This window comes from Rana temporaria, chromosome 4, assembly GCF_905171775.1.
Source record: "Rana temporaria chromosome 4, aRanTem1.1, whole genome shotgun sequence".
Lineage (NCBI taxonomy): Eukaryota > Metazoa > Chordata > Amphibia > Anura > Ranidae > Rana > Rana temporaria.
In genome coordinates this window covers 374,774,701-374,789,922 of record NC_053492.1, presented here as the reverse complement: position 1 = coordinate 374,789,922, position 15,222 = coordinate 374,774,701, and the positions used below count along the sequence as shown (strand labels likewise).

The following is a 15,222-nucleotide window of genomic DNA, read 5'->3' as shown; positions in this document are numbered from 1 at the left end:
ATCCATTGAAAAAAAAAAGTAAAAAAAAAAGCTACACTGAAAAACGCTGATTAAAGCTATTGCAAAAACGCAAAAAAAAATTGAAATGCTCCCTGCAAAGCTACTGGCATTTTTTATAGCTTTTTTTAGATTCAGTGTGCATGGAGCCAAAGTGCTGCAGCACATTTTTTTAAAGGGAGTTTTACTGCAAGGTGTTTTGTAGTAAAAGTAGGGTGTATCAGAAGTGAAGGCCGTAAAAGTAAAAATAGGTGCTTAGCATAAGCTGTTGGGGAGGAAGTAAATGTAATAGGATGTATTTATAAATCATATATTAATGTTAACCTGTGAGTGAGATTTGTTCCAAAAAAAATTCAGCAGTTCGAGTGAACTTTTACGGGTAGCATGTTTCTAATGTTGGGAAAGATTTGTGATTTTGGGAAAAGAGATTGAAGATATTCTGAGAAGAATACAAGTCACTCAATTGGTAAATGTGGTAGAGAGAACATTTTGTGGAATTGAAGAAGTGAAAGCAGAGATCTGGTAGGTAATACCTGGTAGGTAATAAGGGTAGGGTTAGAAAAAAAGAGAAAATTTATTTTAAAGGGAGAGCACCAGGGCTCAAGTCCTGCAGGAACGCGTGGGAACAGAGTTCCTGCACTTTTTTCACAGCAGGAACTCAGTTCCCTTTGCAGGACTAGAGCAGCCGAGCCGCCCAAACCAATTCTTCACTAAGCGGCGATGCCCAGCTTGAGTCACTGTCAGGGCCAGGCGAACCTTAGTAATCCTTTATGTTACTGGCCGCTTCCTGTATATGGATTCATCGGGTAGTGTGCGGGTATTGCGTCACTTCCTCGATGCCGCAATGTCTCCTGGGAGCTTTTGTCATTGTTCCCAGGAGACATTGCGGAGGTCTGCCGTGAGTTATCGCGGGATTTAGAAAGAACTTACAGTGGATCGAATTTTTTTTTGGTGGGGAAGTGGATCTTGGGTGCGCATGCTCAAAATCACGTCGCAAATAGTCAATGCTTTCGACGTGAATGTAACTTACGCCTAGCCCCATTCACGGACGAGTTACGCAAACGACGTAAAACGTGAAAAATTCTACGCTGTTCCGACGTCCATACTTCACATTGGCTGTGCCATCTTTTTGGTGGTTTATCTTTACGCCTGAAAACGCCTTACGTAAACGGCGTATCTTTACTGCGACGGGCGTGCGTACGTTCGTGAATAGGCGTATCTTGCTGATTTACATATTCTAGGCGTAAATCAGTGTACACGCCCCTAGCGGCCAGCGTAAATAGACAGCTAAGATACGACGGCGTAGGAGACTTACGCCGGTCGTATCTTAGCAACATTTAAGAGTATCTCAGTTTGAGCAAACGCTTAAATATACGACGGCGCGGATTCTGAGTTACGACGCGTATCTACTGAAATACAAATTAAAGCCCAATCCTAGCTAACACATTTTAGTAGTAACACCTAGAATTTTTTTTTCGAAGAAAGGTTTAAAGTCCTGGTTCACACTGGTGCGAATGGCGAAACCCTGCGATTTAGTGCTGGTTCCTGCATCGCACACTGGTTCACACTGACATCTGCGAACCGCTAGGGGTATCAATGGGAAGTTAAGGAGACCCCCAGATTGGTTCGCAGATCGCGGTGAAATCCAGTTCCAGTGCAGACCAAAATAAGGGTTCTGCACCATTTTGGTGCGAATGCAATGTGATTTCAGCCATACAGTTTGTATGGCTGAATTTGCATCTCACAGACATCGCATGTGATCTCCACAGCAATCCGGTTTGAATCACATGCCATGTCTGTGATCGCACAAGTGTGAACCCAGCCTAAACCATATGACCTTAGTAGAAGTGTTATATGGTTTGTCCCAACTGGCAATTTTGCTACACAGTTTGGACTTTTGCAGGAAGTGGAAAATAATGTATCTACTGGCAAGATCAACAGGAATTTAAATAATGCTACAGGGAAGACTCAGAAAAATATAAAATTGCTGTGTTAATGCCACAGATAGACACAGAAACAACTTACAAAAAGCAGTGATTTAAAGCTGTGATACAAAAGTAAGACAGAAAATGTTCCTTGCGTTGTTTTATTTAAGTCTTAAATTATTCATAAATTGAGCATGTGTTCTACATGTCTGCAAATCAGAGATATGGCCTAGAGATGTAAAATGTGTTACAATATAAATATTTAAACTGATTTTGACAATGCATTTTATAGGCATAAATTATTTTGAAACCAACTTTGTCTCTAAAAATTAAATGTGGATTTAAGATGTCTGTATGAAGAAGGTAATACTTACCTCATCCACTGTTTTCACATCTGAATGTCACTCTGATAACTACAAATTGCCAACTAAAGACTCCAACAGAAATGAACACTTCTGGGGACATCGATCTCCTTCTCCCCCGACTTCATTCAATGGTTCCCATCCACCAACTCCTAAATCACCACTGCATCCTGTAGTGATGTAGGGGTCGATGAGAAGAACCACTGAGACCAGTGAGGGACCAGACAATTGACACTACTAACCCTCAGTGGCGGCTGGTGCTCACATTTTTTTGGGGGGCGCAAACAAGCTGAAAAATACTGGGGAAAAAAACATTGATTGCAGCCATTGTGCCCATCATATGCAGCCACTTGTGCCCAACTTGTGCCCATAATATGCAGCCACTTGTCCCCAACTTGTGCCCATCATATGCAGCCACTTGTTCCCATCATATGCAGACACTTGTCCCCAACTTGTGCCCACCATATAAAACCATGTGTGCCCAACTTATGCCCATCATATTCAGCCACTTGTCCCCAACTTGTGCCCATCATATGCAGCCACTTTTGCAGATGATATGCAGCCACTTGTGCCGATCATATGCAGCCACTTGTGCCCAACTTGTGCCCATCATATGCAGCCACTTGTCTCCAACTTGTGCCTATCATATGCAGCCGCTCGTGCCCAACTTGTGCCCATCATATGCAGCCACTTGTGCCCAACTTGTGCCGATCCCTTTAATTGTCGCCGCTGTGCCAATTGTCCCTATTGATGTCACTGTGCCCTTCGTCGCCGCTGTGCCCCTGTCCCCCCCCGCCCAGCACTTACCTTTACTGGAGTCACCCATCCACGTCCTCGACCCTCGCCTCGATGTCTTCTCCCACCCTCGATGACGCTTCAGCCAATCAGGTTACCGGTAGCCAGAACGGGCCAACCTGATTGGCTGAGACGCCTGTCAGTCTTATCCAAGGAGCGCACATACCATGCGTTCCGAGGATAAGCTTCCGGGGACCCGAGGGCTGTACTTCGAAAGCCTATCAGAGCCGCTGGCGTTATTCAGCTGGCTGGCGCTCAACATCCGGCCAGCTGAATAGTGGGCGGCAGCGGGACAATAACATGTTATTAGACTCAGTGGCTGTGAGAGCCAGAGGGGGCGGCACTCCAGCGCCCTCTATGGACGAACGGCCACTGCTAACCCTACAAGCACCCTGTTGACAACTCTACAATCTGTTTTAGGTCCACCAACAACTATGTAGTAGTGACTAGTTTGCAGTACTAGTGGTGCCCCCAAGCTCTCTCTGATGTAGCCCATGATGTCCAGTGCTGGGATGGCAGATATGCAAACCCAGATTGCGGGTTCCCGACCCACCATCCCAGAACATCAGTGTTGAGAATGTAGCAGGTAGAGGAAGCATGTGGCTGCAGTAGAAAGCAGAGCCGATGCTTTCTGTATAGTGCCCGGCACCTGTCACAGGTGGGGTGGAACCAAATGCACTCGTCCTGGGACAGCAACAGCCAGCAATAGCTCCAGTGTGATTCCTGAAGTGAAGATTTTTTTAAAGGTTACGTTTTTTTGTTTATTAAAATTGCATTGCAATGGGCATATCTGTTCTGATTCTGCACTGGTTACTCTGGGCTGCTTTCAAACTGATCCGCAAGTGCAGCACAGTGCACATTGGGGTTACCTGCACTGAGCCATAGTTTTCTGTTACTATCTGGGGTTTTGTGGGCTTTCTGAAAAAGCACCAAAGCTTCTGAATGAAGAAAGTGTACTACACCTGTAGGATATAATAGAAGTCAATGTGCAGCTAACCTGCAGAAAAAAAACACAGGTGCATTGCGCTGCACTCGCAGTGCAAGTAAAAGGGAGCACATCAGTGTGAAAGCAATGTTAGGCCCCTTTCAGTCCGATCAGCTCCGCCTGTCTGTTTTTCAAATGGACCCACTCAGACCCTCTATTCACCTCTATGGTGGACTTGTGTCCAATTACATCCACCTACCTCCAATCCGACCTGCTAAAAATAACAGGGGACCCCTTCCCTCTGCGCAGGTCAGATTGGAGGGCCTATAGAGTGGAGCGGAATGTATCGGTGTCCACTCTGCATGTGCAGAGTTTACATAGACCTGTCATCCGCCTGCTCCGCTCATTGTGGCACGCAACCATTTATCAAGTCGATTGAGTGGCCCTCACTATTCAAAGGGTTGTGCACCTCTGGGCTAGTTTGTTACAAATTTCATGGAAAGTTTAGGTATGTCCTCATAATACATAGTTTTGGTAAATTTAAGGAATATTGTACAGTCACAGTCATGTGACATATACAGTGAGTTTTACAGTAGTGAACCTCTTTATGTGCAGTCAGAAGTGGTGCATGCTTATTTTTCATTTAGGTGACTCACTAGATAGTGAAGCCAGATGAGACTGAAAGCCCCCGAGCTTGTAACTATAAAACAAATCAGCAATGACAGCTTCCATATACCTGTCTTTTCAAACTCACATCAAATGAAACCTGCGTTGGAGCCAGGCTAGGGAAATTCAAGCATTAACAAGCAGTAATTAAGTTTTAAAGTGACTCTGTCATTAGTTAAAAAATAAAATAAAATACAATTATAGAACAGTGTCTGTGAAGAAACCAGTAATACATATTTGTCACCAAATTCAGTTCACTCAGTTAGGGACAGAGGTTGCCATCATCCCTTTGCCTATAGCTATACCATGTGAATATCCTCTTGATGGAACTTTCAGAGACAACCAAAAAAATCAAAACTCTACATGATATTAAATCAGAATTAGACAGGGTCGGGGTGGTGACAAGTTGGAGAGCAATGGGTTTTTATTCTTTTGTAAGTACTTTTGTATGAACTATATGGAAAGAATTCTGTTGCAATATATTTTGTAAATTAGATATTATCTACAATCTTTTTTGCTTTGTAGGGTGGCATAATATCCCTGATGAAAAAGCTATAAAGTTCGAAACGTGTTGGATTTCCCACAAACACGTTAAAACTCAGTTATACAGGAAATAATGTTTTTTGGGAGTACCACCCAGAAAACAACTAGTATTTTGCATATCTATTTTGACCTTGTTGAGCAATATTAAATTTAGATGATGTTTTAAAGGAATACTAATATACATTATATTTTATAGAATATAGATTTGAGATTTTTTTGGTTACCTGTGAAATCCCAAGAGGATATTCACATGGTAATACCTATTTGTCCTGCTGCCCATGTCGTTGATCTTTGCTCTTTGCTCTGTTGCAGTTACAGTGGCTAAACAATTTTCAACATATGATGCTTCAGTAAGTGTTGAATGCCAACCCACTCTGTGCAATGTTTTTGCACAGGACACAGTAGCAACATAAGGGCCAGCAGATGGTGCCATGGTGTGCGGTAGGGGATCAGGCATTAGATACCCATTACACCCACCACATTAGATGCAGAGCATAGCTCTTTAAATAAGTCCTTAAAACAAGCTTTCACAAAAGATAACACAGAAGAACACAAGTTAAAGCCAACTGGAGTTCAGAAACATTTAACCCGTTACAAAAAAAATTAACCAGTGTGCATTAAGCTAAGCAAAGTAGCTGAAAAACCTAACAATTTTCATTAGCAAATATGTTCTATGGCACAGTGTTGGCCCAAGATGTTGAAGGCCCACTGGAGCCAATGAATATAAAATATAAGATATTTATTAATTTAACCACTTCAGCCCCGAACCATTTGGCTGCCAAATGACCGGGCCACTTCTTGCGATTCGGCACTGCATCGCTTTAACTGACAATTGCTCGGTCGTGCGAAATTGATGTCCTTTTTTTCTCTTTTGAGACTATTTTGGGACCATTCACATTTATACAGTGATCAGTGCTATAAAAATGCACTGATTACTGTATAAATGTGACTGGTAGTGAATAGGTTAACCAGTAGGGGGTGGGGAAGGTGTTAGGTGTGTCCTAGGGTAGGATTCTAACTGTTAGGGGGTGTAGCTTACTGTGACATGTCACTGATCGCTGTTCCCAATGAGAGGAACGTACTTCTGTACCATGTGATTTGATGTAGGCAAACACACTGCGTTTGTGACCTGCATTTGGGGTGTCGTTAAATTAAAATTGACACCCACTGCTGATTGCAACTGCAATCTTTTCTGAATACAGTGTGGAAAAAATCGCACAGAATGGGGGTTTACTACACAGTGTCCTGATGTAAATGGGCATTCTGGGTAGAAACCCTCAGATAAATGGATAAATGTTACAATAAGGCTGCATAACAGAGAACAAAAGAGAAATTTGGACAGCCGCACTCCTGGAAAAAGTTCCTAAAATGTCCTTTAATGGTGAAAAATGGAATTCACTACAATCCACAGCAAAAAAAACGAAAACGGGATACACAGCTGACGTTTCGCACTGATGCTCAGTGCTTACTCAAGGCTGCATAGCAGACAGAAGGGAATACTGGAGATCTATTTTAAATTTGTGAGCATTCAGATGTCCAAAAAAGCACAACTACCTAAGCAACACTTCAAAATCTTGTAAATCTTAAAAAGTACACCTATAATGCCACAAACATAACATATCTGTATGTGAAGAAACATAGGTACCCCATAAGTAGAAGTTTCCTCTAGGCCTATCAATAGGTTATATGTGCTCTAGGATGCAATTTCAATTATTTCCATTTATTCTCTAAAATAATTTAAATAGCCCTGAATATATGTATTATTATGCTTAAAGTGGTGTTAAAAATTGAAAAAAATAATTATATTGCAGCTTACAAATCCTTAAATGTGGTGGCTGCATTCATTTTCTTTTCTTTTAGATGTTTTTTTTCCCTCTGTTTTCACCTGATGATCTGCTCAGTAACACACTTCCTGTCTCTGAGTATCTCCATCCCACTCTACTGGAGGAGTCTCTGAGACAGCTTTGGACAGCAGAATTGTCTGGGGAGTGGGTAGTGTTAGACTAGCAGATTTAAATGGCATTGGCTAACATATTAAAGCAGAACTCCAGCTAAATGCTTTTCAGCAGTTACAGCAAGAGTCTTTTTTATTTTGGATAAAGGTTATACATGAATAAAAGCCATCAGTATTAAGGTGACACTAAAGTGTTTTTATATTATTAAAGTGATAAACATGTTATACTCACCTGCTCTGTAGTTTTGCGCCCCCAAACCTATTCTTCTAGGGTCCCCCGCTGGCGATCTTGGCTCTTCCTCTTCTCCATGTGCCCCCATAGCAAGCTGCTTGCAATGGGGCACACAGTGAGTGCTTGCACCCGAGCTGTGTGTGTCTATAGAGAGGCGTCAAAAAGACACACACAGCTGGGCTTGGCCTTGCCCGCCCCCCTCCCAAATTCCTCTTCACTGCATTGATTGACAGCAGCAAGAGCCAATGGTACTGCACAAGTCCCTGTGGGAAGATGAGGAGAGGGGAGAATAGATGCAGCCATGCACAGCACTGGATCTCTTCTCCCCTCTCTTCCCCCTCACACAGGGAAGGGGGAGGATAGAAAGCCATAAAATATTTTTACCTTAATACAGGGAATGCATTAAGGTGAATTTCTTTTTGGCTTTAATTGGCTTGTCTCAACTCTTTAATGCTAATTTTGCTGGATAGTTTGGCCTTTCAAATTAAGTTGAAAAATTACCAACAAACTGCCTGCATCAACAGGTGGAAATAACAGAAAAAAGCATAAAAAATTTAATGAACGCACTCCTATTCTGGTGTTTTAACCCAAACGGTGAACCCCCATTGAAGTCAATGGGAGCTGAACAGGAAAAAACAAAAGTGCCCATTTTAAAGGCTTATATGCAAGTAATTGACCATAAAAGCGGTATGGGGTCTGGGTAATGACCTGGGGACAAGTATCTATGCAAAAAAAATCATTTTTTTAAATAATTGTTTTTTCAGGAGCAGTGATTTTAATGATGTTTAATGTGTAACAATAATAATTAAAAATGCCTTTAAATATAGTGCCTGGGGGATCCTCTTAGTATGCCTGTAAACTGGGGCATCTGTAGCACATATAGAACATGCTGCAGCAAAAATTACACTTCTAATGAAAAAAAAAAAAAAACATTTTAAAAATTACCCAAAGTTGCAATTGCCGGAACCTGCCCCTTCTCCTTAACAACCAACTTATACTTGCACTATGATTGGGCAAAGCTTTCCAAAAACACCCCTAATCTAAATAGGCAGTTTTTTTTTTTGGTAATGGTGAACTAACCCTTTAAACATTGGCAGCATTTGATTGTACCAGGTTCTGGAACCACTGGACATCACTAAATATAAAGTTATATATAAAATATGTTGTTTTTTTTTTTTTTTTACTATAGTCTTCAACATAGAATGAACTTAACGCACAATTTGCAATGAATCATTAGCAATTGCTTCTTTTAGTTCCTAAGTGTGAACACAATTATCTTATACTATATATATCTGTGTGTGCGCGTGTGTATTTTTTTATAAAAAAAATGTGAAAGAATCTACAAATTTTAGATTGTTTGAAGGTCACATCAATAAATCACAACGAGAGAAGGTAAAACCATACCTGTTGTCTGTTTTTGGGCATATGTGGTAGCATCGTAGAGACATGAAACATGAGTTCATAATCCTTATACGTGGTATAAAGGGAATGTGTTCCTGTAGAGTCAGCTAAAGAAAATAAAGTCATTATATCAGAGTTGTAATTTTTATCCTATAAAATCTGCAATGCATTTCTGTACTAGAGTACTAAAAGACCAGATTACTTTTTTCTTCCTTTTCAAATTTAAAGTTGAGCTCCAAATAGCTAAAACCATGCATGGAATGCATATAAGGAAGGCATTTTACCTGCTAAAGGAAATGTATTGCTACCAATCTGGTTCTGAGATTTACACAATTTTGCAACAAAGTACAGTCTTGTCTCAAAAGGCAGAGTACCTTAGTTTAAGTACATCTAAAAGGCACCTGTGTAGCAGTTTAAAAAAGTCAAAATTCAGTTAATAAGTGATGTGCAAGCCTCATAAAATGAAATGAAAAATTAACATAGCATATCCATCTATTGTGTGCACTTGCCTCGCTCTAAAGCACCAAGTGTAAGTTATGTCTGCTGTATTATTCTTCTGCTATCTGCATAAGTCACTTCTGAAAGTCTATGCCAAAACCAGACAATCCTGGGAGATGGCCAAGCCCCTGTCCCAAACACAGCAGGTGATATACAGCCTAAGCTGTGCATGTTTCCCTATGAGGCTGTGTAGAGGGGAGTGTGTCCTTTCCCTCCACTTGGGTTTCAGATTACACTCAACTCCCTGATCTATGATGTGCACTGTGTGACATCACATCTCTGCCCCCTGCTTTCTGGAGCTAAGAAATACTGTCTAAATTCTGCACTTTGAATGGATGTAGAAGAGAGAGGGGTGCTGATAAACTGATTTGTCTATGGATCACCTGATTAACTGGGTATATGTAATGGATTACAGCCAATTTAAACCAAAAACTTACTTCACCACCCCTGACTGAGCTAACTCCTCCCTCCCGCCTCACATATTGCTCTTTCTATACACAGGATCTCAAAGTTTCAGCAACAGAGGCAGTGCGGACAATACAGAAAGCAATAGGTAGAATTAGGTGTGGCCAGGTGCTAATAGACAAGCTATAGGCACACTGTCAGGCTACAGGGACAATGCTGATAGCCATATCCTCCTGCAATATTTCCTCACCCCACAGCAGTGCAAGCAGGCACAACCTATATGAGGGTGTAACTCTGTTCTGAATTCAGGAACATTGAAGCATCATTGACTTTCATTGGCAGGATCCACAGGTATTTGCGGGACTTTGCAGGGGGAGTAAGAAAAACTGTGTAAGGGACTAGGAAAATAAATATATATGCACTTACTGTATATCCAACTGCTGCACCACATATTTTTTAACGGGAGGCCACAGTTCTACTTTAAGTAACTAGTCTTATCCTTCCCAAGGCCTATAGTTGCAACTGGCGCTCCTCGCTCCCTTTTCTTCCTGTAATGCGTTCCACCGTGGAACGCGGAAGTGCGCCGCAGCATTCGTCGCTTATATTTGAATTAGTGCTTATGCACTACAGCTGCCACCTTGCTATAAACAGAGCGGTGTGCTGACTGCACACCGTTCTATTATTGTCAGCCATAGCTCGGCCACGCTAGAAACAATGGTGCCATTGCTCCCCATGCGGCAACAACGGACCAGCCTGCATTAGAGCTGTTGCATTTACTGCAACAGCGTACCATTACTGGGGACAACCTTTGAGGCTTCCTTGCGGAAACCATTCATTACGGATTTCCTACTTTCTACACTGAAGCCCTGCAAACGGATAAGTAGCTATTGTGCCACTTGTAGTGCTATAGGAAGATCTGTTGCATTTATTCATCTAAAAAAATTGCTGTTATTTAATATGGCTTAAGGCTATTAACATACTACTTGGGATATACTGTTGTGCCAATGACTGTTTGCTAAGGAATATCTTTAAGGGACATCTACTCTCAATTTACCTGAGCTATATTTGCCTCTCATATGCAACTATTATTACCTGAGCTATATTGCCTCTCATATACAACTATTTTTAACCTGAGCAATAGTGCCCCTCATGTGCAACTATTACTACCTGAGCTATGTTGCCTCTCATATGCAACTATTAGTTGCCTCTACAACTCCTATTTACTACGTGCTTGACATAAGAGTAAAGTATCTATGGGCTTTTCCCTGACTTGCTGAACATGTTCGCTCTAACTTTTCTATGCTAGGGGTTGATGGTATTTCATACCATTTCTCTTAGTGGCCTAATATATCTCTATATGTTTAAGTGATATGATGTAGAGAACCCCCAAACTCCTGTTTACTGGGAGTGACGCTTGGGGTCCCGTACTGATTATCCCTTGCATATAGAGGTGCATTGGAATCTTTAAAGTGTTTACTATAATTTTAAACGCTAAGCTCTGGTCGCATGTTGTAATGCGTCCATCCTTAGTAGCTCAACGCCTTTCTTTATGTGAGAGAGAGATGATGTAGAGAACCCTCAAACTCCTGTTTGTGTGGAGTGATGCCTGGAGCCCAATACTGAATTCTCACATAAAGAAGAGCATTGAAATCCTTGCTAACCGCAGTTGTGGTTCACTCCGTTCACCAGAGCTGTTACAATAGTAGACAGTGAAAAGAAAAAAACAGTACGGTGTTGACCTCAAATTTCCATTGCACTTCTCTCTCCTTTTTTTCGTAATGCTCATGGTTAGCTCATGAGCATTACAGCACTTGTGAATGACTCCTTGTGCTGCTTTCCCCTCTCTGAGCTCTACTATGCAGTGAATTGCAAGGCTAATACCAGGATCCTTTCATGTACTTACATTGCTGGCGTTAAAAAATAAGATTTTTGGTATTTACTGTAAAATCTTTTTCTTGAAGTCCATTTAGAAAATTGTATTTCAGGAGGAACACAGGAAGGTAGTAATCCTTAGACAGTTGGGTTAGAAATGTTCCCACAATCCCACACATACTTACAGTGCTAAATGGGAAAGGAATTTCTATACTCAGATGCATAGATGATATAATTTATGGCTTAGCAGGAACATTAAAAATGTTGGACATTGACTCTTTTCAGTGAAGGTCTGCTGGACATTCCACCTAAAACACTAGACAATGTCATGTATAGAGCATATTACCAGCCAGAAAAGAGCCATGTTTTCACAGGTAAGGGAACAGCAAGGCCTGAGTACTGTATTTCCAGCAAGATATAAAATCTCTCCAGAAACGGGTAAGGCTTGAACAGAGTCAAGCAATGCAAGGAGGGAAAGCCAACCTAATAAAAAGGAACTCCAGTACAGAGAATAGTGTGTGATCAACTGGACACCACTCTCAGTGCTAGATTTATATCAAAATAGGATTCAGAGATTCCAAGTTGCAGAGAACTCACAAATTCCAGAAAAAATCCAAATAAGGATGCCCGATTCAATGAATTAAAGTGGAGTCAAAGGGGGAAGCTTGTGAAATTCAAATTGCTAGGGGATAACCAAGTAAGGGAACCTGCAGGACAATCAAACAACTTCCTACTGGTAGGACTGGATGGTTTTGTTGTGGAGGGTTGAACAAATAAGACAGAGGACTTCTGGCCTTGAGATCTGCAACCTGAGAAGGAAATAGATGGAGAACGGGTATGAAGCACTGCTGTAGCTATAGAGGAAGAACAGAGATTGACCAGCGCATCCCAGGAAATCAAATGTTCTTTTAGCACATCCTTAGCAAGCTATGCATGAAGCCACAGTACCCTATGTATCTTAACAGACATTACACCTGTACAAGACACCAGCTTAGATGCTTGCAAGAGACCATCACAGCTGTACTACAGTGCTTTAGACATTTGTTCAAAAAGCTCCAGGACATCAGGGGTATCCTCAAAATGGCATTGTCTTGTTTAACAGAGTTGATCCACACTGACATGGATTCACAATCTGAGGTACTGCCAATAACAAACACAGTCCTATCAGATAACTTAAACTGAGATCTAAATGGGGAATTGAATGCATAGTCAGTGAAATCCCTAAAGGTATGAACACTAATAACCTGTTTGGTGGTATGTTTGTTAGGGTGGATGACTAGTAGACATGTGCATTCGTTTTCGACCGAATGCATTTTCGTCCGAATTTCGGGTATTTTTTTTTATCGTTTTAACAAACGAAAATGAACGCGCAGAATCCGAAATCCATAAGATCCGACAAAAAAATACTTTATTTTCGTTTTCGTTGCTACAACAGTTTCATATAGATAGGAGATTCGACATGACGCTGACAATAGCAATCTGTGTCTATCAAACCTGTGGTCGAATGTGCCTAACCGTAACTCTATAAAGTCCAAGATTATTCTACATAGAGAGAAAATATTCGACATTATAGAGACAGTGTTGAGGTAGACCATTCGTCATGAATGACGAAGATTCGACGAAGTAACGAAAAACATACAAGCGTCGAATCTGTCATTGAAGGCTTATGGTGTCTGTCGAATGTTTTAAGAAGATTCGACGGAGCAGCTAAACTGAACGACGCCACAATCGTACATTTCCGGTCAAATGCTCGGCCCATAGGCTATAGAAGAATTTGAATGTTGGTTGACCAATAATTATAATTTATAAATATAATTATTACTAGTGTCATAAAACATGAGAATTCTTCTATAGCTTGTAGAAACTAAATATTTCAGTGTGCACATGTCTTATTGACTAGAGCAGGGTTATGCAATTAGCGGACCTCCAGCTGTTGCAAAACTACAAGTCCCATCATGCCTCTGCCTCTTTGTGTCATGCTTGTAGCTGTCAGAGTCTTGCTATGCCTCATGGGAATTGTAGTTCTGCAACAGCTGGAGGTCCACTAATTGCATATCCCTGGACTAGAGCATCCAGTGTGCAGGTATCAAGTACTTATAAGTATATTCCCTTTTAAAAAAGGTCCTCTACATTGTAAGAGGGGAGCTATGATTCTACAGGTTGTCTCCAGTCCTAGCAGAGGAAAGATTTACATACTAAATGTATTGGAAAAGTATTTTTAACAACAGTTCTAAAAGTCCCTATGCCTGGAACAGCAGACATGTCCTCCAATTGCAGGGTAGAATGCATTTCCTCAATGAAATAATTAGGAACACCTTGTAAAGCAGAGTCATATGGAACCTGCTGAAATACAGGATCTGCAGGGGAAAGCTGTAAAAAGAGATGGTAATAGGAGCTTAGACACACTTATAGGTAGGTCTATTAGAATCAGAATTGGATTTTGTTGTGGATGTCATTGGAGCATGCTTAGAACCCAAGCTAATAGATTGCTGTGGATGGGTGGGAGGCCCAGGGTCTATGTTGCAGACATCAGTCCCTTTTGGGTATACTGAGCTGGGTATACTGAGAAGTAACTCCTGTCAACATTTAAGAACTATGGGCTAGGTAACCCGTTGCAGCCGGACTATCCACTGTGCTTCCTTAAAAAGATATGTTGCACAGCTTAGCAGAAAACAACTAGGCCCAACATGAAGCAAAGCTATGTGTACTCATGAATCCAGGCAGCTGGTGCTGATGAGAGTCTGAGGTGACCAGAGATGACAAAGACACTTAAGATAGTCAGTGGAAAGGAACCAGAGACCAGATTGTTCTCAAAGTAGAGGAAACAGTATGACGATGCTTCCTCTAAGTTGAATCACGTAACAAGAACATGGAGCATGCACTGATAAAACATTGCCTCTGTAGTTTGCAGATGTGGCCTTGAAATGTTGATCTAGTTCAGGTAGGAAGGCCTTACTCCTTAAGGAGTCTGCAGAGACTGGGTCATGTCTCTGGGTCAGGGAAGCAGTCTGCAGCTAACTAACACAGTACACAAAGGTCTAAAAAGCACCACAAAACAGAGCCCATTTAGCAGGATCCAGGCACAACATTAAAAGCCATAGCTTAATCCAGATAGCTTCCGTGTACAGTCTAGTTCAAACAGTGTTTCTTATGCCTCGTACACACGGTCGGACCATGACCCCGTCAGAAGTCCGACGGGCAAAAAGAGAACAGGTTCTCCATCTAAGGTCTGTCGGACTTCTGACAAAAAAGTCTGATGGAGGCTACACAGTCGGATTTTCCGAGAAAAAAAGCCTGTCTGACTTTTTTTCTCGGAAAGTCTGGCCGGGTGTACAAGACATTAAAGATTTTCTCGGCAAAGGTGAAGAAAGGGAATCCAACCTCTTAGGACACTAGAAAAAAACAGAGGCAAGTCTGTTGGAGGTAAGGCTATACAGGGGTTGAATTAATGTTTATTTTTATTCTCATGAAAGTGGCAGTATAACTCACCTGTTTAAAATGTACTACTTTCTTGTGTCATTTCAGGTTTAATGGGAAACTTTAATGGCATTGGTTGATTTTTAATATTTTGTTAACAACTTACAGAGTAAGACTTCATATGTTTTTGACAATATTATATGAAATCTTTATTTTATTACAGAACTGCC

The 15,222-nt window shown here is 41.3% G+C and overlaps 1 protein-coding gene across 3 annotated transcripts in view; it reads right to left on the bottom strand.

The window, feature by feature from the left end:
- The window catches only part of SIPA1L2 (signal induced proliferation associated 1 like 2), a 255,388-nt gene that overhangs the window by 172,356 nt on the left and 67,810 nt on the right, over positions 1-15,222 (bottom strand). For all 3 annotated transcript variants that reach the window (XM_040350983.1, XM_040350984.1, XM_040350985.1), the window contains exon 5: positions 8,804-8,907. In XM_040350983.1, the coding sequence (XP_040206917.1) occupies positions 8,804-8,907 (104 nt within the window). The remainder of the gene's footprint in view (positions 1-8,803; positions 8,908-15,222) is intronic.